Source organism: Apteryx mantelli, chromosome 16 (genome assembly GCF_036417845.1).
Source record: "Apteryx mantelli isolate bAptMan1 chromosome 16, bAptMan1.hap1, whole genome shotgun sequence".
NCBI classification, from domain to species: Eukaryota; Metazoa; Chordata; class Aves; order Apterygiformes; family Apterygidae; genus Apteryx; species Apteryx mantelli.
Genome location: NC_089993.1, coordinates 13,453,094 through 13,478,537, shown reverse-complemented (window position 1 = coordinate 13,478,537; position 25,444 = coordinate 13,453,094). Strand labels below are relative to the sequence as shown.

Genomic DNA, 25,444 nt, shown 5'->3' with positions numbered 1-25,444 from the left:
ATACTCTGATGGAGTATTTATGTATTCATTTCCTTTCACAGCATTAATAAGTGCTCTAAACTGCAGTTAACACATGCACACGTCTTGAACTGTAGAGGTTTGCCTTTCTTTTGGTACTAAGAGAGCTTTACCTTTAAAATCAGTACAAGATTGGAACCAAGTTCTAGTGTCAGTCACAATTTTGGAACTTCACTGGAATCCGATACAAAACATCTCAGTAAAGGAAAGAATGCTTTATAGTTGCTGCAGGTTCAGTCTGTTTCTTCCTCTGCTGCAAATGGTTATGTTTAAAAGGAACTGCATTTTTTCTTCTCATAAGTCTCTGCAAATACCAGTAATAATGGAGAAGAGCACCAAAAAAGAGCTGAACTGTTTATGAGATAACCAGCTGTTGCCAGGGAAAACACTAAAGAACCTGAGCACACTTAAGAGAGGGACTATATATCTTGCACAGCAACAAAGCCACAAAGACAGACTTCAAATGGCTAATGCTTCGATACGCTGCACCCTTTTCTCTCTCCCAACCTGTGTTTTGCAGGTCTAAAATAAAAGTAATTGAAAAATTCCTGTTGGCCTCAAATGTGTTCATCATTGAAGCACAAGCGTTTAAACAAATTAAATTTCTACTTTACACATTGTGAAAAGAAGTTCCTGGAGTGCCATCATCCAAAACAGCCTAGGCAGCAGCACCACTACAAATTCTATACTGATCCATTTTTCACCTTTACCCCTTCTCTGCAGCCATCTCTTTCAGGAGAAGAATAAAGGAGCACCAGCCAAAAACCATTGAACGCCTTTTAAACAAACATACGTAGATTCGTAGCGTGACATAGATTAACCCAAAATTCTTAACAGTTGATAGTTGAAAACAGAATTTTTGTCCCATTTCAAAATGTTTTCAGGAAGCTTCATTTACTTGTTTGTACGCTTGGACACTCGGTAGAAATGTGAGCATTTAGTAAGGTCATCACATATTTTTTTTCTTATTGTGCAAAAATAATACTAACATAAACTGATAAAAAATGAACCTTGAATTTGATTAATAAGATATTTTGCAGCATTAAGAAACATGCTCACCTGGCATAAATCACTAGCGTTTCAGTGACTTAAACAAGAGCTACTTGGATTTCCACAAGCTGAGGATCTGGCCCGTAGAAGTGTTCACAGCGTAAGATGGATGTCACAGGATAGTCACAAGAAATGAAGTGTGTTCTTGGCAATGGAACCAGTCTGATGACAGAAGGGCCTTGGACTAGTTCACATGTAAGTAACAAACAAACCTGTTCTCTCTTTCACTGACAATTAAGTGTCCTGACCTTCACTAATCATATTACACTAAGCAGCAAATGCATGTCAAATAAAGGATTTTCTAGCTGCTTATATACTCCCACCTCTATCTCCTCTCAGTGTCTCAGCCTTTGCACCACAGATGTAGGCAAGGAAACCTACAGGCAAAGTACAAATTCTGCTATTCTCCACTAAGATGCAACACATTTACTAGAGCAGGTCCCTGGACAGTAGGTGGACAGAAGAATTGTACAGTGCCCTGGTCCACAACAGATTTTAGAGGGAATCAGAACTGTCTTTGTTTCCCCAAAAGAAGAATATATCACAGTTATTTGCATCGGAAGTTCCTGTAATACAGCCAAACTACAAGACTTACTTAAAGAGGCAAGAAACAAGAAGACTAGGGAAGAATTTCTTAGCAATCACCCTGACACATAACCTTTTTTGCCAGAAATTTATGTAATGTCTTTAGAATAATCTTGGTCAACATTACCAACTCAAAATATGCTTCAATTGTTTTTTTATAGCTGATTATTGAATATATATTATAGTAGGACACTAGAACACTAAATAAGAAAGGTACACCCACTTGTTCTAATTGAGATAGTCTATCTGCAACATCCAAAGTATTGCACTTAAAGGAACCTTTCTACGCATTTCCTTTGGGGGAAAAAAAGACCTACCAAAAAATAATATATATATATATAGTACAGCAGCTGCCATTTTGAGAGATCATTATTCTCCACAGGAGTTTGTATTTTAAGTAATGGGAAACTCACTGACTTGTAGGATTTCTGATTTCTGAAATGGGTGAAACTTTTAAAGTCAAATCAATTTATCACTTTCCTGGAATCCTTGAAACCAGATCATACTTTCAAATTCCAATGGTCTTGTCTCTAAAACCTTTGGTGGTGGTAACTCAAACTGGGTTTGCTCATTGATAGAGAAACCTCTCTGCACCCATAGCCTAAAACAAAAGGTCATCAGTAAGCCTTATTCTAGAGACACTGAGTATGCAGAATTCCCATTATTTCCAAGCAGAGATCTGCAACTGAGAAAGCTCTTGGCAGGGCTTTATTGACTGATGAGGAAGGAAAAACTTAAGATATTTACCATATTCGAAGTATACAACATGTCGTATCATTTAACACATGGATATGAATGCTCACTGAAGGCAATGAGCAGCCAGTCTCTATAATCATTTTATTTTTAATGAACAGGATGAAAATAAAAACTGCATTAATCAAATGCAGTCAGTACAGTACAAAGACTTGATACGAAACACAGCATTCAGAATCAGCTACTACTGACATCTATGCTTACAAATTGCAGCAAAAGATGCAACTAGTTCTCAGAAAAGAACTGCCACTTATAAATTGTATTCTAAAATTATTTACTAGACACAACAACTATAAAATGCATTTTTGGAAAATACAAGAATACTTGTGATTCCAAAAAGAATACAAGTCTCTAGAGTTCCATTTCAAGTTCATATTATTTACCCCATCGTATCCTGTTCCACACTTCCCTGTCTGTGAATAGTTATAATTAAAATAAAAAAGTAAAAGAAAAAATAGTGGCCCACTCAACCTTCCAGCACAGAAAACAATGCCGTACCTTCAATATGTCAAAAAATGACACAATTCTTCATGTCATTCTCTCTTCTATTTCCTACTGTGATGAGCAAGGAAATAATTAACATATTACTGTAGTTCATCTTCAGAGCTGCAATCCTTTTAACTGTCCAGTCTCTTTCTCATCCTCTGTTCCCAACTTTTCTTTCACGTCTAGGCATTCTTACTAAACCCATTAAACAAATCAAAACATTGAAAACTTCACATATATCTCAAGTTTGGTGTACAAGTAGTTTTGTATTGCTATTCAGTGATATTGTACCCTTAATTATAACCAAAACTAGTGTAAAATTACCTTCTATTATAAAACCTCTGATTCTGCCAAGCATATAAATCTATTATTAAATCATCTCTACTCACCAAGCACTCAAAATTTGCTCACGTTCCTTGACATCTCACTAAGGGCAAATCTGGGAGAGATGAATGATACTCTTAGAGGCAGGACCCCTGCAACTAGATGCAACATTATATTTTCACATAGCGCTACAATGGCCTGTTACAATATTAACAAACAATGTATCCTAGGGATACACGGGCATTGTGCTTTTTTGCTGGATCACAGCACTACTTTGTGATTTATTTGCTAAACTAATCCCAAACTGCTGAGTCCGCACATTCATTAACACATTTAGACCACATACTGTCAATGAACAGCTATTTGATCTGTCAGCTGTATTTATTTACAGCTGTCAGCTCTAACACCCAGAGTGATTTATAGTTTATCTTTTTGTTAAGTCTGCTACTATGCAGCTGACGGAAATGCTCAAAATAGTACCTAGGAATAGGGTCAACAAGCCAGAAAGTATGACTACACAGTGATGAAAATATTACTCTTTCTTATTCCAACTTCATTTTTTTAATAAGCTGGAAAGCACTAATGATGTTCTTAATTATTTGTCTCCTGATGTAGTGGTTATCCTCTGTCAAATTTCAAATGTAACTTTTAAACTTATGCAGCAGTTTAATTTTATGTAATCATTGGCTGGGAATCACATTTCAAACTCAGGGTGATCTGATGTCACTTTGCAAATGTCAAGGTGTGGTGTTACTGCACATACAATTAAGAAGATGGGATGAAATCGGAACCACAATCGAAGTCTCTTCCTGCCCTGTTAATATGTGCATTAGAGAAGTAATAACTTAAATTAATTGAATCTATTATCACATACTCTTTGCAGCTTCTCACAAATGCTTCCACCAAAAAAGGTGTCAAGTTACTGATGAGATTGCATTGAGGGAAATTTTATTTTAGCAATCACTACACACACAATTTCCCTCCCTAGGGAAACTTCGGCATGTAAACACCTTCCTTGGCAATCACCAATTAAAGCAAGTATCCACTGTCCATGCCTCCACAATATATCCCTTGCAATAGTATTTTTATTACAGCAGTAAATAGGCATCCAGTCATAGACCAGGATCTCAGCTGTATTACATCCTGAACTAACACAGATCTAAAGAATTATCCCTACACAAGCCAAAATCCACTGTCACTATAGTTTTAGTACTTCTTCAGAAATAAATTAAAAAACTCGACTATCAACACCACCAATTTGAAGAATTTCGGTGTTTTAAGTGAGTAGTACAAATTAATTTCCTCCTCTGGTCCTGATCACCACTACCTGTAATAGACTGGGGGGGGAAGGGCAGGGGTGCTTTCCTTTTTTTCTTTTAATATATTCAGTACTGACTGGATGCTCTCAAAAACTGTCTCATCTGTGTCAAAGCCTTCCTATGGACAGATCATAAGTCTCAATGGCTTATCTGAGCACACAGCTGAATTCTCACAGCCACAGAACAGGAAGCTGGAATTAGCCAATTCCGGATGCCTCATCCGGACATGCATGGCCTGATCCTTATTCAGCCTGGGCTTTGGGAAGCCCTGCGGACACCAGGACTTTCCTCACCCCACTTCCTCACGCTTGCACAGAGGCAGGTCATCTCCTGCCCTGGCCCCTCTGCAACACCTACATTAAACTAGAAATCAGACCACTCCCGCAGCTTTGGAAACAGTTCCTACAGCCACTGACTGGACGTCTTGGGTCTGCCGGTACGTGGGTCTTGGGGAGCTCAGCATATTGTGTCACCCCTACCTGTCCTCTCCTTCTCTCAGTCCTTAACGCAACGTGAGGTGCCCCTGAGGTCTTGAGAGGTTTGGGTTAGACACCACAAGCATGGGCATGAAAGGTGATGCACGAGCAATGAAATCTGCATGCATGTCTGTACACACACGTGTTAATAGAAATAGAACTTATTCAGTCTCCACCTTGAGCCAGCCTCGGCAGGCCCGAGCATGCAGCCCTTCTTGCTTGCTGCACCACACCTCACAGCCAGCCCACGCTTCCATTTTGTGCCTCTTTTTCCCTCACAGGAGGCAGCCCCCTCCATTTTGCACCTCTACACCCTCACGGGAGGCAGCCCCCTCCATTTTGCGCTTCTTTCCCCTCACAGGAGGCAGCCCCCTCCATTTTGTGCCTCTTTCCCCTCACAGGAGACAGCCCCCTCCATTTTGTGCCTCCTTCCCCCTCACGGGAGGCAGCCCCCTCCATTTTGTGCCTCTTTTCCCTCACAGGAGGCAGCCCCCTCCATTTTACACCTCTTTTTCCCTCACAGGAGGCAACCCCCTCCATTTTGCGCCTCTTTTTACCCTCACAGGAGGCAGCCCCCTCCATTTTATGCCTCTTTTTCCCTCACAGGAGGCAACCCCCTCCATTTTGCGCCTCTTTTTACCCTCACAGGAGGCAGCCCCCTCCATTTTATGCCTCTTTTTCCCTCACAGGAGGCAACCCCCTCCATTTTGCGCCTCTTTTTACCCTCACAGGAGGCAGCTCCCTCCATTTTGCGCCTCTTTTCCCTCACTGGAGACAGCCCCCTCCATTTTGTGCCTCTTTCCCCCTCACAGGAGACAGCCCCCTCCATTTTGTGCCTCTTTTCCCTCACAGGAGGCAGCACCTTCGCGTCCTTCAGGCCATCTCCTGAGACAGCGGTCGCTGATGGCCCCGATGAGGAACAGGGATCCGGCTCCTGCCTTGGGGCCTGTCAGAGCCTGGGAAGAGGGCTGAGGCCAGGCCCTGCCCAGGTCAGCACAGCCCCTGGCTCAGGCCCGGTGGTTAAACAGGAGTTTACAGCCGTGGCATCACGGCAGGGCATGAGAGAGACCTGCACGTCAACCCTACCAGCCCAGGGAAATAGTGCTCATCTCTCTTTTGCTTATGCCACTCACTTTTTGGGTACAGACTGATTAAATATTAAATTACGACAGTTTTACAGTGTCTTTGTTCCACACAGGCTTTATTCTACAGCACTGAGCTGGCTGTTAGGTAGCCATCAACTGCTGAGGCCGTGATTAGCACTATCCAGAATTACACTGCTGGCATCAGCAGTAAGTATAACTGAGCAGTGCAATGACAGTACACTGAAATAATACCAAACGTCAATAATAATAAAATCAAGAAAAATATCCCTTTCTTTCAGACTTAATCTGGCACAACTTTAAGGAAGCTTCCCAGTACCTTTTTCTAAATAACCAGGTGGAATGAAATGTTGGTTACATCTTTATACCTTATCTAACTGCTTATTTAAGCAATTACATAACTTAAGTTTATTCAAATTCCTAAGCTTCATATTCCTGTAAGAAAGGGAAGTGATACATCTCTTACTATATACCTATTTTTACTTACAATTTAGTTCACACTGCATTTTGATGAAAATTGGAATTTAAAAGTAACAAAAGAGCTTTTCAAGTATGTTACCAGTTAAATACAACTAACTTAAGTGTGCCGGACAGAGAAGAAAGAAAAAATAATCAGAACACATTCAATGCATTCATTTATGGAGAAAGGATTACCTGCACTAAGTGATGCGGGATGACATTTCCTTCAAGATTTTCAAACTTGTAGGTCTCATCGTTCAAATCTTGGGTTTTACCCATAGAAATAAAGCCTTTCTACTTTTTCAGCTCCCAGGCAGCTTGGAACGGATCAGAGGGGAACTGAACAGCACTGTTTGCTCTTCAGAAAAGGGGTGTTTTGGCCAAATGGTGACTGAGCGCGGCAGCACCCTCCAGTCAACTGGCAACTTGCGCCTTTCAGCGGGGCCGCCGGAGGGGGGCTGCGGCCGGGCTCGGGGGTCACCGGCTCTTGCGGAGGGAGGATCAGAGTCCCCGGAAGCCGCCTGCGGCCCCCCGGCTCACGGAGGCGCCCCGGGGCAGGGCCGGGGGGGACCCCGGTGGCCCGGAGCCGCTGCCCGGCCCCTGCCGTTCCTCCCCGCGCCCGCGGGGGCGCTGCAGGGAGCCGCGCCGCGCCGCGCCGCGCCGCGCCGCGCCGCGCCGCGCCGCGCCGCGCCGGGGAGCGCTTCCCGGCCAGCGCCGGCTCTTCCGGGCCGCGAGGGAAGGCGGAAGCGCTGCGGGGCCGGCGGCGGCGGCGCAGGGCCCGGGCCGCTCCCCATGGTGTGTGGCGGCTGCCGGCCCCAGGCGCGCTCGCTTCAGGCCCAGGATGGCGGCGGCGGCGGCAGCCGGCCAGGAGAAACAGCTCGCTCCGATCCTGCTCAGTTTCTTCATTTACAACCCCAAGCTGGGGCCCAAAGAGGGAGAGGTACCGGCGCGGCGCGTCCCGGGGCCGGGGGGGGCCGGGGGGCAGGAGGGCCGCGGGCCCCGCTCTTCTGGGCGCCCCCGGCCCGGCTCTGCCCCGCTCCGAGGCCTGGCGGAGCAGCCGCCGCCTCCCGGGGAGCTTCGCCGCGGGGGAGCGAGCTGGGGCCTTCTGTGCCCGCGGCCGCGACCCGCCGCCTCCGCGGGGCAGCAGGAACAAGCGCCCTGTGCTCCTAGCGGGGCCTCGGGTTGGGGGTAAAGCAGAACAAGAGCTGCGGCTCTTTCCAACAGTAGCTTGTAAAATTTCCTAAATGGGGAGTTGATCTCTTAGCAACTTTTTTTTTTTTTTTTTAACTGATGCGGTAACTTCTTCTAAAGTTAATTTGCTGACTAGCCTACAACGTGAAAAAAAACCTCAGTGTTCATCTTATTTAAATCCAAGTTATTGCTAGTAATTCCTTGTTATCATGATCTTTTATAAGTAAATTCAAGAAGCTATAATCTATATTTTTAGGTAATAGTACATTGTATGGTAAAATCTCTGTCTTTACTGCACAGAGCAGTACTAAAGTAAGTGTATTTATTATGTATTTTTAATAGCCTGGATTATGGGACATAATGAAAGCTTGACAAGTTCACAAGTAACCCCGAATTGGGGGAAGCTGTTGCTGTGCTGGAGGTCAGGACTGCTATTCAGAGGGACCTCAGCAAGCTGGAGAAATGAGATGACAGGAACTTTGGGAAGTTCAGCAAAGGCAAATGCAGTGTCCTGCATGGGGAATGAAATAATCCCACGCCACGCGACAGGCCGGGGGCGGCTGGGTGGAAAGCAGCCTTGCAGAAAAGGGCTAGAGAGCCCTAGTGAACAAGGGGTTGTACAGGAATCAGCAGTGTGTCCTCGTGGCGATGAAAACAGCAGTATACTGCACTGGTTAGAGGATAGCTAGCAGGTCAAGTGAAGGGATTGCTGCCTTCTATTCAGCACTTAAGAGACTGTCTGTGGGTACCTTTCAGTTTTGGGTTTCTCAGTGTAGGACAGATTCTTCTCACAGGTGCAAAATGGACAGAAGTTGCAGCAAGGGAAATTTCAATGAGATAGAAAAAGAAATTCTTCACAATGGAGTGGTCAGACACCAGATCGGGGGCCCAGAGAGGCTGTGGAGTCTCCATCCTTGGAGATTCACTTGAAACATGACTGGACAAGGCCTTGAGCAATCTGAGCTAGCTTTGAAGCTAGCCCTGCTTTGAACTAGATGTGAAGCAATTTTGGCCTATGATTTCAATAGCCTTGGAATTTATAAAGCATTTTGAGATCTCTTGGGATGACTGACTGCTAAAGTGTCTTAAATCATGCCTTTTATCCATTATTACAGAAGCCTGTTTGGATACAAGATAAAATTCTGCCTAGGAAATTAAGGGGTTAAAGTTTAAAAACAAGCAAACCATGAATTGTGTGTTCTTTAACTCTGATTCTGTTGAAATACGTTTGCCTTGATTCTTACTTCAAATTCTAGGAAGAAAAGAAGATTCTCTTCTATCACCCAAATGAAGTAGAAAAGAATGAAAAAATTAGAAATGTGGGACTATGTGAAGCTATAGTACAATTTACAAGGTATAAAGTATGATTGCATGGCTCATTAAATTAGTATGAACACTGTCTTTTAGGATTTCCCAATCATATTTATTTTCTTTTTGTGTGTATATATGATGTTTTCTTCCCAGGACCTTTAGTCCAACAAAACCTGCAAAATCCCTACATACACAGAAGAATAGACAGTTTTTCCATGAACCTGAAGAAAACTTCTGGATGGTCATGGTACTTATGCACGTGATATGCATATTTCTAAAACATGATTTCAGAATGTTCTCAATGCATTCTGCATTGTCTCATACCAGCTTGTTCCACTTTCTAGGTTGTACGAAACCCCATAATAGAAAAACATAAAGATGGAAAGCCAGTCTATGAATATCAGGAAGAAGAATTACTGGTAACACTGATCTCTTCTTTCCAGTCTCTCTCTCTCTCTCTCTCTCTTTTTTTTTTTTTTAATTGGTTATATTGTATTTTAAGAGTACCATCAGAAATAACCTTCAGTTTGATTCTTCTTCAGCTGCTGCCAAATTGACTTAAAATATATATATGGCCACAAATGGGAAAAGGCCTGGGGCAAATTATTTTGCAATAAAGCTTAAAGAAGAGAGTAAGATAGAGAATTATCCAGATAGCAGTTCAAGATGACCTAATAAACAGTAGTGAAATATACTGCTGCAAGGCTTTTTGCTTGGAATAGGCCAATATAACTTGGGATCTCTTTGTTTAATAAGGTTCTTGTAAGATTTTAAATCTATTTTTGTTATGTTTAAATACAGTGTGTGTTGTTACTTTCTTAAGAATACGGGTAATCTTTACTAATAATCTGGGAAGTGAAACAGCTTATAACTGTCAGGAGATTTCTTGTCCAAAGCGCAGTATCATTATGTCAGTTTGATTGTGTGCAGGGAATGTAATTGGCCAGGTTATGTAACATTTAAAAAGTCAGTCACTTATGCTGCTTCTGTTCACTACAGTGTGTGCACTAGATTCTGTTCCTCATTGTGTTCAAAGAAAAGGAGTGGTGTTGTAGTCTCTCTATTTTCCCAAACAAACAATAAAACTGCCTTCTTTCATCTGATGTGAGATCCCAGCCAAACAACAACTTGCTCTAGCGTCCCACCTCCTTTAGACTTAGAACAGGATGAAGAGGAAGCCGTTCAACGAATGTCAGCTTCTTTCTGACCACAGCACTTAGGGAACTGCACTGTTTGTAACTGATATTTTGTGCGTGAGTTGATAAAGCTTTTGGTATTAAATGTAAGAAAAGGTGTGGGGGGAATCCCTTTGTTGAAATAATACTTTATAAGTATGAAGAAAATCCTAGATGCTGATTGAAAATATTATTTATCTTTTTAGAGATTGATTTCTCTAATTTTTGTGTGTGAGCTTTTTGAAAACATGTATTATGTTTAGCTCAGTCAAAACATTTGAAATCTGCCTCTGGTTATATTAATGCCCTGCTCTCTTTTCTACAGGACAAGGTTTATAGTTCGGTCTTGCAGCAGTGCTACAGCATGTACAAGGTAGAGTTAATAAATAATCGTACAGAGGCTCCTTTTCTGGGGCGAAGAGAGAGCTCTGCAGTACCATTTGGATGTGCAGGCTCACCATTGCTTTGAGATGCTTGTCTCATTGCTATTGTCTGTTCTCTTCCTGCAGCTGTAATAGTGATGATGGAAGAGATAATGCTTTTGCAGCTGCCAGTGCTGGTTCATTAGCTCACTGTAAAAATAAGACCCTTCCAATTTCTCTGAAGTCCAGATTTCTTCTTTCATGTGCTTTTAGAATAATAAGCATATGATTCTGATGGCATTATGCATTATCTATTGGAGAAACAATATTGGACAAAGGCCATCAATCTCCCTTTTATAAAGCAAGAGCGTAAGATGGTTTAAGCAATGCAGGTTTAACTTCTCTAATGGTGAAGTTTTTTGCTGCTTTTGCTATCTAATTCTGCTGCTACTGCCATATGTACTTGGACTATGTAAGTCTGAGAGGCTTTTTCAATAAAGATGAGATAAATTTGGATCTACGCAGAGTTGAGGTACTGGGAAGCAAGCTAGATTGTAATCTAGTTATATTCATAGTTGAGTTACAAGAAATTAATGTAACTAATTATCCAAATGATTTTTTTTTTTTTTTTTTTTTTTTTTTTTTTTTACTGTTAGCTTTTCAATGGCACGTTCCTGAAAGCCATGGAAGATGGAGGTGTAAAAGCTCTAAAGGAGAGACTAGAGAAATTCTTCCATCGGGTAAGATCTCACTTTTCAGGTACATAGTGTGTGCTACTGCTTTGGAAATAAAATGCAAACTCTTCTCTGAGTGCCTGCAGTGTGATTCTAAAACATACACAGTGGAAAAGATGTAGTAGCAAGACAAAAATTCCGATTACTCATTTTTCAAATACTTCCTGCCTCCTACTATCATGGCAGATTCTTTAAATGGTGTTGAACTAAAAACATAGTCATTAGCTTGGTGGAACAGCTTAGCCATTGGATTTTTTTTCTGATGGAATCATGCTCATTCTTTGAAAATTCTGCTTTAACATTTAATTGATTAGTGTGATAATATTCTGTACAGACGTATTTGAGTAATTGTTACAGAATCATAGAATCATTCAGGTTGGAAGGAATCTAGAGAGGTCATGTAGTCCAACCTCCTGCTCAAAGAAGGATAACACAGGATAATTCAAACTAGGCTGCGTAGGGCTTTGCCAGTTGAGTCTTGAATATATGCAAGAGCGAAGATTCCACGACCTGTGTGCACAGATATTGAAGTCCCATAGTACTGTGAAATGATGGATAATTGTGATTTTTAATTATAGGTCTTTTTGCATGTGGAATTAGTAGTCAGGCCTGAGAAGTTTCAGGAAATACACCTCTACTATAACTTGTCTTCAATTGTTAACTATTGAACTTCAATCTTGAAAAGCAACTTTTTTAAGTAAAAAGATGGAAAGCAAAACCTATTTCGGAGCAAGAAGTCAACCAAATACTGTTCATGCATCTTTTGCATAAAGTAACTGCATAGTCACATGTGGCAGAACTTTGAGTTCTGCATGAAAAGTTCCTTCAAGCTAGCTTTGGGAGATGGCAACCAAATGCCTGTCTGCCTTCCTCTTCCTCCTTTGCACAGAAGGAAACAGGACTGCTGTCAGCAGTTAATTCTCTAGTGGCAGAGATCTGAATATTGATATCTCTGATCAGTGATAGAGTGTAGAAAGCATATATTGGTGTTTAAAATGTTGTTCTCTAATGGTTTTTTAAAAAATAATAGTGACTTAATGTTGTTTCAGTGTAAACAAAAGTACAGTTCAGTCTGATTTTTAGGACAGCTTTCTCTTGTGATTTTTGTTAAAGCCATCATAGCCCTAGAATGAACCCTGTTGGCACAAGGAGTACTTGTTTGGTTAGCTGGTATATGCTTCTGTCTACACTAAATTCAAAAATAGAACATGACTAAAAGGGAAGTAATAGATTTTGATCTTTAAAACATTGCATTTTTTTTTGAAGTTCCTACTGAAGATAAACCAGTAATTGCTATAGGTTTGTATAGCAGAAAGAAATCCAAGCAAAAGTTGTTTCTTTTCTTCACTGGGGAATTAGAAGTGCTTAGGAAGTTTGATTGTGCAAGCTGTTCAGTTATAACCTTATTGAATGAATTCGCTACATGCTGATGTCAGGCTTGGACTGCATTGAACCTCTTGCATGAAATGAGCGTTAGGTTATAAACTCTTTGTGACAGGCGCTTGTCATGTTGTCTATCTGTAAGTATTGCAAATATGTAAATGTGAACGAGGATGTTCCTATTCAGTTTAGAATTGCGTAGGCTCTAGCTATTTTAAGCTAATAAAATTATTCTACAAAGCTGAATACATAGATCTGATCAGTGCTGAAGGAATGAATGCATGTGCTTGGTTGAATGCAAGTTTTCACTTGGTATACAAAGAATTTTGTAATGACTTAATTTAAAAAATAACTTGCTTTATCTATGCTGCCTCGTGTGTATGAAACATTTTTTTGTCAGCTTTTTCCTGCTAGTCTAGTTGGATAATATTGTACACAGTGCTAAGCACTGAAGTTCAGAAATGGGACACATGCTTTCCTACTTGTTTTGGTAATGTGAAATGACTGTACAGCTGTCTCTAGAGGGAGCCATGTGATAATTCATCTTTCACAGAGCAGAGCATTTGATAGTGCATCTAAAATCTCATGGTAGAGCTTAAAATTTATGAAGAAACAAAATACTAAAAAGGGATCTTTTTCTCTGCACATTGAAAGCTAATGGATTTATCAATCTGCTAATACTTTATAGAGTTACTTATGAAATTAAATATTATTAAGAAAGGCTGTACTTTCTTACACTCTCAAAAGATCTTGAGCTTGCCTTAAAAGCTGTTACCACTATGATTAAATAATAGTAAATTGCCATCTGGAATCACAGAGACACATTCTAGTGAAGGAGCACTTCATACATGCAGAACTGGAAGGGATACATGGATTGTTAGTCTGGATTACAGGGGATTCGAGTCAAATTTGTCATTTAAATCTACACATTGGAAGTTTTCTGAATTGTAAAAAACAACTGTCTTTATTCTCTTAGTACTTGCAGACATTGCATTTACAGTCTTGCGACCTGTTGGATGTGTTTTGTGGAATCAGCTTCTTTCCATTGGATAAAATGACTTACTTGAAAATTCAGTCGTTTATTAACAGGATGGAAGAAAGCCTGAACATAGTCAAGTATACTGCATTTCTCTACAATGATCAGCTTATCTGGTAGGTGCTTCAATCATTTGTTTTCCATGTCTTTAATTTCTCATCCTATAAATACGTGCCGTAATAGCAAAGCTTCTGAAACAGTGCAAGAGTTACATGAAAAGGGGAACTTAAGAATAGCACCCTGATCATTGTTTGTTTAAATATTGTTTCTATTTTTGAGAGAAGATATGCATCTAGAACTGAGATGACACTTACAATTAGTGCAAAAAATAATAATCCCTCTTTCATTATTTTTTGCCTTTCCTTCTGTACCCCTCCCTTCCCCCCAACCAAAGATGATGATTCATTTGAAATCAGATGTGCTCTCAGCCCCCTATAGGGGCAGTTTAAAAACATATTGCTCCCTTAGGTGACCACATGCATGTTTTTTTAGTCTGTTATAGTGCAAATGATCAGTGTCAGAATACTTGAAATCTAGCTTTCTCTTTTTATATCAAAACGAAGTAGCGAAGCTTCTTGGCTAGAACAGGTACATTACTAGAATTTATGTAACAAGTAACATGGTTCAGTATGGATGTAGGTAATCAGGATAACTATTCTAATTAACTGCTTTTTAAAAAGAAAGTTGTTTGTTTGTTTTTAAACTAGGAAAGGTTATTGCTTGAGCCTTGAAATTAGCAAAGCCTGTTCTTATAGTTCTATATTTTATGCTTCTCTTAAATCAATCAGTTCCTGCCTGCCTGCAATAATTCCACCTTCTTCCAATTCTGCCAGATATTTATTGAACATAGATGTGAGTCTTGCTCTTAATGAACCACCGAAGATGGCGGTCTTCTATGAAGTTTGTGAAAGTTCCGAGCTATCAGAACTACTCTTAAATTAGGTAGAAATATGACAAGTGGATTCAAAAGTTATTGAGGAGGGAATAGGAGACTGACAGACAGGAGGTGTATTGTATAACCCTGGCTTCCATAGGAAACCAAGCAAAAGAACTAATTTATAAATCTGTATTTGGTTTTGCAGGGGCAGCTAAAAGTAATAAGCATTGGGAAGGCATGTTTGATTTACTTGAAGTTATTCTGTAATATCTCCCAGCTCCCTCTGTGGAAAACATTGACAAAATTTGCATTTTTAACAAAGAAGAATATTTAAGTTTGCAAAATCAACAGCAACTCCTCAGCTGTTTTAGACTTTTTTAGGGTATTTACTGACATGGCACAACTGTTTATGGCATACTGTTTCACTTGTAGCTGGACATTATCTTATTTAAAGGCTTTTAGGAATCATAAGAGAATTGCACCGTGTCTCAGATGAGGAACCTTGTTTATTTTGTGGAAGACTTGTTTAAAAAAAATCCCATTACTCTGTGCTTGCACTACATAACTATGACATCAAATATGGATTAAAAGCAGGAGATATGACTCTTGTATTTTACAGCTATTTTAGATATGTCTTGAATTTAGCAAATGAACTAGCTTTCTATTAAAAATGAATATTCTGGGACCGGAGGTACTGAGACACTGAAGGATTGCCACCCTAGCTTGGTGTGGTGCAGCAGGGAGGTGTGCTTTATCGCCTGGATTGCGGTTAGGGGGAAACGGGTGATCTGAGAACCGTAGCACAAACATCATGTGCATTTCTAACTCTCCCTGATGCTCTAGGAGCGGACTGGAACAAGATGACATGAGAATTCTGTACAAGTATCTCACAACATCCCTGTTCCCAAGGCACATGGAGCCTGAGGTATGATGGGCTTTTTGTTTTGTTTTTTCAGTCTTGTAACACTTAGCTCTAAAATATCAAAGATCAGTATCTCTTTTCCCTCCTCCTTTAAACTTCAGTTTAGGAGTGTGAAATGTATTGCTTTTGGAGCACTTAACTACACTTGGTAATATTTGTACCTACCATTTAGAGTATGAATTCTGGTAATTTGAGTATGGGATGGTGATAGGGACTTTAGTGACAGCTAATACCTGATGATTGCCTATAGCAACAGCGGAGACCTTCTGAAAAAACTTCAGTGAATATTATATATTGACTTAACTCTCACCTTCAAAAAAAAGCCTACAAACCGTTCAAGGCGGAGTTGTGTAGAGAACTGAATCCTTTATTGCTAGTGGACAATAGGATTGAAATAAGCTGTGTGTCTAGCTGCCTTTCTCATACACTTCTGTCATCGTGAGAAAACAGCATTTTTATGAAAGTATTTAAAAATTAAATGATTTAAAATATATATGCATTTGGGTCTACCGAAGATGGGTATGATGTTACTGTTTGAAGTTGTGTAAGACTTAAACATGTGACTTACTAAATTGTCTGTTGTTTTTCTGGTTAGTAAAGCAGGGATCAAATACACCACTTCTGATATACATCTTAGGAATTCTTTACACTGCACAAATAGCTAGTAGTTGACTTCAGAGCCTCTGTCCAGCAGCTCAATGTTTGAAGAGAGGTTTCACACTGCTTGAAGTGAATTTCAAAAATCATGAAACGTTATTGACAGGACCTTCTCTTCTCCCGTAATTGAATCAAGTAAGCATCTACAGATATTTTTAGTGAGCCTTTCAGAGAAGGGCCATTCTACTTAGTGTGTTTGTTGCAGCCATCAGTGGCCTAGCATATGGAGGTGAAGCTGGGAAAGCCCATTGTTCCCTGAGCTCCGAAAATCTATACGTGTAGCTATTTAAATAGCTGTTATGTGGTGTTTACAACTGAAGAGGGAACCTTAGGTTTGACTTGAATTTTTCCACCTCAGAATATAAGCTTCAGTGCTAAGAACAAAAAGGAGTCATTCCCACAGATGACTATGGTAATGTAGTTTACATTTGCAGCACTAACAGTTTGAGTTGATTCTCACTGTAAACCAACTAAAAACAGGAGAGAGTACTGTGGAATAACTGATAACAAAAAAGAAGATCATATAAACACATACCTGGTAATTTCAGTGAGCTTTTTGTGAGCCTAAGTGTCTAGCTGGTTAGATGATGCATCCAATAAATAATTGCAGGTAGCCATGTAAGCAGTGTTGCACAGCCTCATAAGTTGAAACACAGCATGTGCTTCTGCTCTTGAGCACATGATCTTCGTGAGCGCTCAAACACTGTCTGTTCTTTGTGTTACTAATAGGGGATTTGAGCACAGCAGATGCAATGAACGCAGCTGTCTTGCCCACACGTCACTTTGAAGAACTCAAATGCATCAGTTTCACACCTGTGTAGTGAAGATACTTCCCTATTTCACAGGACTGACTGTACTCACTACTGCAAATGAGTTACTTTAGCTAAAGGCTAAATACACAAGGAGAGCCGTAAGACCAAAGGGAGTTATTTATCCAGAAAAAGCTCCATAGGCTAAGTTATTAAATTAATAAACACAAAATCAGAATGCCCAGTTCTATCTGTATCTTGTACACTTTAGCCTTCCTTGTTTGTGTTACACAAACAGTATATATCTTGATGAATGGTATTTTTTGAAATTGGCTTCCTTGGATATAATTTATAGACAGTCCACAAAAAATAATAGAAAATACCTCTAAGCAGTTTTCTTTCTGTGCTTGTTCTTTTTTGCTTCAGTTAGCAGGAAGAGATTCTCCAATACGTGCTGAAATGCCAGGAAATCTGCAACACTATGGAAGGTAGCTCTTATTAACTCATCATCTATTGCTGCTTCCCTCAAGGGGAAGATGTTTGAGAGGAGTGAATTTGTCCTGGGTCCCTGTTCCACACACAGTCCCTCCACAAGGTTGCACAGTTGTCAGTACAGTGTAGAACCTGGCCCCTGGGAAAGAGAGAAGAGGCTTCATTAAAGTTACTAAATGTTTATTTTTCTTCCCTGCTATTCTTAATGTACTGCGTGAAAAATTTCAGCACTGCTCCAGTCTCTTCCTTTTAGTCAGATGTTTCAGACAGAGGCGTAAAACAATGTGTCTAGTGATGTCCTCAGTGTATCAGAGGGGGAGGATTCTGCACTTAGCAGCTGGGCAACATTATTTGGAATAAGTGATGGTTCTTGACATCTTCCTCTAATCATTCTAATTCGCCTTGCCTGACTTAGTGTATTCTGTTGGGATGGGGACACTGGCATATGCTCCCCTACTTTTCCTCCCAAATTCCAGGTGCTTGTAGTGCACCACTGTTCTACCAAAAGCTAATCTGAAGATCCAGCTGGAAAGCAAAAGAAGAATGCTTTTCCAGCAACACAAAAAGGGTTTTCAAAGAAAGTCATGTCTCAAATGTTGAAGGGATTTTGTTGTTGTTCCCCTGATGATCTGTGCAGTTTATTTCCTTAGTATTATTTTCATGTGGGCTTTCTGATCCTGATCCTGTTCCTGTAACTGTTTGGAGCATATCTGTAAATAATACTTTGAAAATGCACGAGTACTGAGAGAGAGAATATACAAAGAGGAGAGGCTCTATGCCTATCTGGACAGCTGAAAACTCATTGTATTCAAATATATTCATGCATGCAAGTAATTGCTAGTTTCAAGAACATCTGTTAAATAGGAAAAACTGAAGTATAAGAATTAATCACATCCAACCTATTGAATTGTTTTCTAGGTTTCTGACTGGGCCTTTAAATCTTAATGATCCAGAAGCAAAATGCCGATTCCCCAAAATATTTGTTAACACTGATGACACTTACGAAGAGCTTCATTTAATTGTTTATAAGGTATTACATTTTTCTCTGTGATTATTCCTTAGTATTAGGAATGTCTATACCATGAAGAAGACAGTGCTGTGAATTGCTTATGAATTGCATAAAAAGATAAATCAATAGGACCAAATAAGAGCAAAGAGAAGGAAAACTCTGGAGTTTCTAGCAAGCAGCTTTAAAACCCAAATCCTCTTCTCCCCGCTCCTGGACCCTCTTCAAAGCAAACAGTTGTTTTATCAAAATAAAGTACCAGCCTTCAGTTGCTTTAAGTGGTTTCACACCTGGCTTTGTATTGCATTAATCAATGGAACTAAGAATTTAATTTTTTTAATGAAATGCAAATTTTGTGCATACATATATTTTGCATTTTTAGCAAATTTAATCTTTCCCCTACAACTTAACTTCAGCCCAGTTAAGGATTTTTATAATCTTAACTATCCTGTGTTGTGCAGGATTGCAAAAAGATTTTCCCACTGAAGTGCTTTAAACAAGGTTTTTGAACTTATCTGGTTTGTCTGTGTGTGACTTCACTGAAGTATCATTATGTATTTGTGTAGTTGAGGTAACCTGTTGTAAATGTTTTTTTGCTTTAACTTTTTTGTTCCAGGCTATGAGTGCAGCCGTCTGCTTTATGATTGACGGTAAGTACCTATTAGTATCACTTCTTTGGGAAGACACAGCTAATACAAAATGCTATTAATTACAACTTGTTTTACTCTTGAAAATACTCAGGTTTATTTGAGCCTGTTCTTCATGAATGCTTTTATCAGCCTTTTTATTCTGCTCCAGTGGTATATACATGCTAAAATGACTAAATATTGCTTCAATTAACCTTCGGGATGATTTGCAAACTGTGTGGCTATAATTAAGGGAGAAATTTGTCCCAGGACTCTCACTGATGGTTAAAGAAAGCAGCTACAAAATATTTAGCTTCTACTTTTGGAGGAGAATCTCATCTGCCTCTCTATTCTTTAACTGCGATGTAGCTTCAATTCCACCGACACTGGAGTTTTGCCGTAAACTGGACAGCATCGTTGGGCCTCAACTCACCGTGTTAGCATCAGACATATGTGAACAATACAACATCAACAAGAGAATATCGGGGTTTGTACTGCACTACTTTTCCTATTGCAGTCCTTTATCACGTGGTTAAAAATTAGTTTTAATGAACTGCTTAAATAACAGTAACATGAGCCCAAACGTTGGAAGTATTGAGTTAACTGTGCACCTTAAATGATGTTAATCTACCTTTCTCTACCTTATGCATTTATAAAGTGCCTGTTGTTGCATATTCAGGTCTCCCCGAAGTAACAACATAGATATTGTTAATTTATAAATGAATGTTGATTGTGTACTCAGATACAGCAGGTGGAACTTGCTTCTTTCATATGTGAGCTGAAACTAGCTGATCCTTGGAAATTATCAGTTCTACAGATTACTGCATTTGCGCAAATAGTTACATGCTGGCAAAAATGCGGTAGCTGAAGTGGTAGTTTTCTGTTTGTTTTTGTTGTTTTTTTCCCCCCCTGTGCTGAAGTACAGTACACTACAAAATCTCAACTTCTTTTTTATGCTTTCAACTTTTCTTAAGGAAAAACAGAATCTCATAATGTTCACAAATAGCCTTTGGGCAACTAGATGTTTTGAAGACTCAAATGCACATTAGCTTTGTGCTCACCTCCATTCTTTTGCTGGTTTCCTTTTGACTTCTGCTTTCCAAGACTGCTGTCTTGTATAATGTGAAAAAATAACTGAAAACTTTACTTTTCACTTAAAGTAGAGCCTGACAGCTCTGTTTGAATATTGCATTAGACACAAGCACTCAAGCACTCACAGCACAGACAGAGTGTATGCAACTCTTAGCTCTGTTACAAATTCACGCCACATGTCTGTTGGACAACCTGGGCATAAGCCTTCTCGGGTGAGTCCTTGACTGAGACGAGGAAATGGAAATCTAGTTTGACCTTTCAGAAGCTTCATTTTCTTGTTTGCTTTTCATTTGTAGAAGTACTGTACTTCTTGCATGTCAGGGTGTATGGGCTGCTCACAGTGGTACTTCTTTTGAAACAAGATGTAGCCTACAGTTAGATAAGTGGGCTTTGATGAACCCAGCTCCTGTTGGGAGGAGCCCTAGAAAGGTCCAGTGTGGTCTACTTCAGGGTAGCTTGCTTGGGCAAAGTGTGTGGCTTCAACAGGACTGAAGTTCTAGTCTTTGCTTGTTAATGTTGAGATACTCCCTTGGGCCCAGGTTCTTGTGATCTCCTTTCTCTTATCACTTCCTAGCTCTGAACCCTGGGAGGGAAATGGGAAGAGTCTCCAGTTTTCTCATCTGCCTGGTCTTGCTTTATTTCATAATTCCCTACCTGTTCTGGGAGGTGGAGTGGGTGGGTTTGGCTTTTTTTTTTTTTCCTTCTTCCTGCAGGTTCAACTGTTGTCCCCTCTTCCTCCTTCCTCTTCTCCCAACTGTCCAAATCTGCGCTGCATAACATTCATGTGCTGCCATAGTCTCTGCCAGGCTGACGTATATCCCAGGTTTTATTTGGGATGCTGAAGTTGGTTTCTTTTTTGTGTGTGTCTGTGTTACAAAGAAAGTGAAGTCCTACATACTAGAACAACTTTTGTCAAGTAGTTTGAAACAGAGACTTCTCTGAGTAGATTAGGTGATAGTTATAATGCAAACTTTACAGTCGAGTACTTTTATCCAAAATTACTGCTTCCTGAAGTGCTGCTGTGTATGATGGGTGAGGAAAACACTTAGGGTTTTTTAGTTGTTACCTTAGTCCTGCTAAATATAATGTCAAATGGAAAAGGACATTAACATTTTGAAAAATTTACTTCACTTAGAACTGTAGTAGAATCTCCATTAAAAAAACTTTTTTTTTTTTAATGGACTTGTTAGTTGGGGGAGCAAGAACAACAGTTAGATATGACAACAAAAGAGGAATTAAGCTAAAAATACTAACGTTAGCTTGTACTGACTTTAGTTGTAGCACCCCAAATAGGCAAAATTGCAGAGTGTAGAGTAGGATGCACTTGAAATCGCGTTGATCTACTAAATCATTAAACTTGCTTTTTATGTCACCCGGGCCTTAGTAAGACTGGCTTTAGCTGCTTTAACTCTTTTAAAGTTTAATGCCATGGTGTCCTGAAAACATGATACAGTTTCTTGACACTAATGCATTTGGGTGACAGAGAGCAAGGGTATCTAGTTGTTTGCTAAGGTGAGCGGTGTCATCACAGTATCTCCCTGATTCTAAATAATACATAGTCTGAAGTACCAAATGCTATAGCCAGTTTTTGCCAATCTGAATTTTCTGTGGCTTCCACCAACATTACAGCTGTAAGTGAAAGATTTTATTTACCTTATTAAAAGAGAAAGTAGAGGAGGAGCAAGGCAGAAGTTTGGAAGTATTCTCATATTTGGCCCACAAAAATGATGGGGGAAAATCTTATTGCCTAGGTCAAGGAAGAGTTCTTTGTCTAGAATATAACAAAGATGTGACTGGAAAATTCCTCACTGATCACATTAAAGACTTACCATCTATTCAAACCAGGACTGGACTGACTGGAGGCAATCCAGGGGAAGGCAGCAAGAAAACAAAATGGGGGCAGAGACAAAATGGCTCATTAGAAAGATATGAACAAACTACTGCTGAGATGTGGGACAAGACCCTTAGATTCCTCTCTCTTTCTGTTGCTTAGGCTCCTAGTAAATAAAAAAGGGGGAAAAACTGGTTGGTTTGGAGGCTTTTTTTTTGAATTTATTTTTATTATTAAAATGAAGTCTGATCATGACACAAGTCTTTAGGATACTTGGTCTCTTCCATGTGAAGGTAACTTCAGGATGTCTGAGGTTTGCAAGTCACTTTTTTTTTTTTCCTTTGAATCTTTCTAGGGCTGAGAAAGAGCCTCAGTTTAAGTTTATCTATTTCAATCACATGAACTTGGCAGAGAAGAGTACAATTCACATGAGGAAGACACCCAGTGTATCACTTGCATCTGTCCACCCTGACCTCATGAAGATTCTCGGTGACATCAACAGTGACTTCTCCAGGTAATGCTTAACTATTAAATAGTCTGTAACTCCATCTGTCAATAACTTTTTTTTCAAATGACCAAAGTCTTCCATGTCTTTTTTTGTTTGCTGAAGGCTGTTCACAGCCTGTAAGACAAACTGTATATGCAGGTCATATTTAGTATTTTGTGTTGCTTACAAGAAGAGTCTGTCCTATGTAACCAAAACTTTTCTTGTCCTTTTAAAAAATACTGGGCTAGGATTTTGATAGCCATGAAAATATTTTATCTATTTGAACCTTCAGAGTTGCCATAATGAACTTAGAAAGGACCTGAAGCCTAGTGCTTTTGCACTTAAGTCATTGTCTTACCTCAGAATAAGTAATACAGGGGACAGGGAAACCTGCTTCTACCTATGATGGGATTATAATACCCTCCTCTGAAATACCTGGCTGCTTTCTGGGATTGGACAATACTCGAAATAGTAACCTTGCAGCTACTGCAGTACTGCTGATTGAGAAGGTAATTGGCTGCTTGTAAATGGTATCCTGCTATCTATTTCAAGATGGGGGAGACCCTCTATCACTACAGAAATTCTTAAAGAACAGGTAAATGCTGCATGATTGTGGTGGTGTCTGTAACTAACCAGCGACCAGTGCTTTGTCTTGCTCTGTATAAGATAAGGTTTTAACTTCTCTATAAATCAAAAAAATTTTTTTCATCATATTATAAAAATACTGTGTTAGTGACAGCCTTATACAAGAGACCAAGTTGTTCAGCATGGTTTAGTTCTAGGTTTAACAAGTAGACAGGTGAGAGTTTAGTATCTTCATACCCTCTGCAGTTTCTGTTATTTGGTTGTCGTGTAGCAAAAGATAATGCGGTGAAATGCCTCCTTGACTCTGCGGAGGATAGGTGGTTTTCTTCAGAGCACTGGAGTGTTTGGCTGATGGACAAATTAATGATTTACTCATCTGGTGATATAATTCTTCCAAATAGATTATGAAGTCTTCATTCTGCTATGCTGAATTACGTCCAAGTTCAGTACTCTGTATCTATTTGGTGTGGCACAACCACAGGTCGTCTTGACATCAGGCCGTTGGTTCACTTTTGGATTATTCATAACCATTAGGAGAGCTTACATTTGTTAAAGACCAACTTGCTGCCATCGTCTTGAGATACTGTTCTTAACACATGCTTTCTGAAACTTCTTTCAGAGTTGATGAAGATGAGGAAATTATTGTGAAGGCAATGAGTGATTATTGGGTAGTTGGGAAAAAGTCCGACCAGCGAGAACTGTATGTTATTTTGAATCAAAAAAATGCAAATCTGATTGAAGTTAACGGTAAGGATTGTCTTTTATTATCCTTTAAATACAGTTACTACTAAAATATATGTCCCTGGAGAAGTAATAAAATCCATCTCATGAGAAATTTAGAGAGAGATTGATCTATAACAGACCAGGTAAGTTTGCATAAGGTTTTAGTCTGTCTTCTAGCTGCTATGAAAGAACAACATAAATATTTAGCAGAGATTCTTAATTATTAATCATTCTTCCTCCTTGAAATAATAGAGGAGTGCTCTGTGAGTTTTGTTTAGGAGTAATTAATGAAGTGTATTACAGGTGAGAGGTGAGTATATTTACATCTAACTTAGGTTGGTTTGGTTTGGGTTGGGTTTTTTTGGTTTGTTTTTTTTTGGTCAGTCAGTGATCCATGGGTGGGTTATTTGTCCATAATGTCTTTCTCCTGCTAGCAATCCTCATTCCGTTACTGTGGAATTACTAATGCCATTCTAAGACTAATTTATTCTGACTAAAAGTGCAAATGAATATTAAGATGCAAAAGCTTTTAAATAGACTGATTTTCAAGAAAAATGACAGTTTGGGTATTACTTTACTTGCAGTAATGGTGAGGGGTTCAGTGTTTTAACAGAAGCCAATGCTCTCACTTAGAGGATGGGATGAGTTTACTAATATCTTTCTAAGAAAGCCTAGTAACCTAAATTTTGGAAAGAGGATCTGGTGAGGTGACTTGTTTAATGACTGCTAATTGTCTTTCAGGATCAAACCTGCTGTATAGAAATAGTAAATGAGTATTTCTGTGCCTGATAAACTTAGGAAGTACTGCTACCCCTGAAACACTGCCTGCTAAGTAGCGCAACACAAAATTTCTGGTGACTGATTTTAACAGGCTACAGTAATGCCTCCAGTACTTCCCCCTGCCTGAAGCAGGGGTAAAAATGTACTTTCTTGTGTGGAAACTAGCTCTTCTGCTGTTGCAGTGTAAAGGTTTGACAAGGTGAATGGCCTAGCAGCAAACTGAAGTCACCATTTACACTTCAGCCACTTAAAGTACAACTCAGTTTTCAGACAGTCTGAAACTTCAGACTTGACTCAGCTTTCTCTTACTGAAAACAATGGAATTGATAGGTGTATTTTCTACCCTGAACTCTAGGTTTTGGGTTTTTTTTTCCTATTTGAATTTAACTGTATTCTCCTTGATGATCCCAAGAGTTTTTCTTACACAGGCTCTTGTAAAATATTGTATTGATTTTTTTTTTTTTTTTTTTTTTACAGAAGAAGTGAAGAAACTTTGTGCAACACAGTTTAATAATATTTTTTTCTTGGATTGATCTGCAAAGGGCTGATTTATTGAAGATGTCAACACCAGACACTTGTTCAACGTGAGAAGTTATTAGTCATATTATTGACTGGAATAATGACAATAGTAAAGCAATACTTGCTTTGTAAGAATCAAATTTCTACTAAAATCTGTAAACTGATCATAAAATTTTTAGATTTTAAAAATGTTTATCAGCAAACTAATTAAAACCAGTCTGAATTCATCTGTACCATTCCATTCTGATATTGTTATGTGAATATTTTACTGGAAAATAAAACTAATAATTGTTACACTTTTAAGGGCATCTTTTTGTTTCCCTGTGTTCATTTGCA

General features: G+C 39.5%; 1 protein-coding gene across 1 annotated transcript; it reads left to right on the top strand.

Moving 5' to 3' along the window:
* Window positions 1-7,320: 7,320 nt before the first annotated feature.
* CCZ1 (CCZ1 homolog, vacuolar protein trafficking and biogenesis associated) lies at window positions 7,321-25,411 on the top strand. The gene is made up of 15 exons (XM_067306608.1): window positions 7,321-7,513; window positions 9,021-9,118; window positions 9,229-9,322; window positions 9,420-9,494; window positions 10,576-10,623; window positions 11,269-11,352; window positions 13,703-13,878; window positions 15,483-15,564; window positions 17,394-17,455; window positions 18,378-18,489; window positions 19,082-19,115; window positions 19,461-19,578; window positions 22,370-22,528; window positions 23,706-23,833; window positions 25,067-25,411. The coding sequence occupies exons 1-15, from the start codon at window positions 7,415-7,417 to the stop codon at window positions 25,120-25,122; spliced, it is 1,425 nt and encodes a 474-aa protein (XP_067162709.1). The 5' UTR covers window positions 7,321-7,414; the 3' UTR covers window positions 25,123-25,411.
* The last annotated feature ends 33 nt before the right edge of the window (window positions 25,412-25,444 follow it).

Bases quoted from the DNA above. Each gene is read 5' to 3' on its own strand.
- CCZ1 (XM_067306608.1), top strand. From the start codon at position 7,415: ATGGCGGCGGCGGCGGCAGCCGGCCAGGAGAAACAGCTCGCTCCGATC. The intron at 22,529-23,705 runs GTAATGCTTAAC...AACTTCTTTCAG, and splicing joins ATCAACAGTGACTTCTCCAG to AGTTGATGAAGATGAGGAAA. The intron at 23,834-25,066 runs GTAAGGATTGTC...TTTTTTTTACAG, and splicing joins AAATCTGATTGAAGTTAACG to AAGAAGTGAAGAAACTTTGT.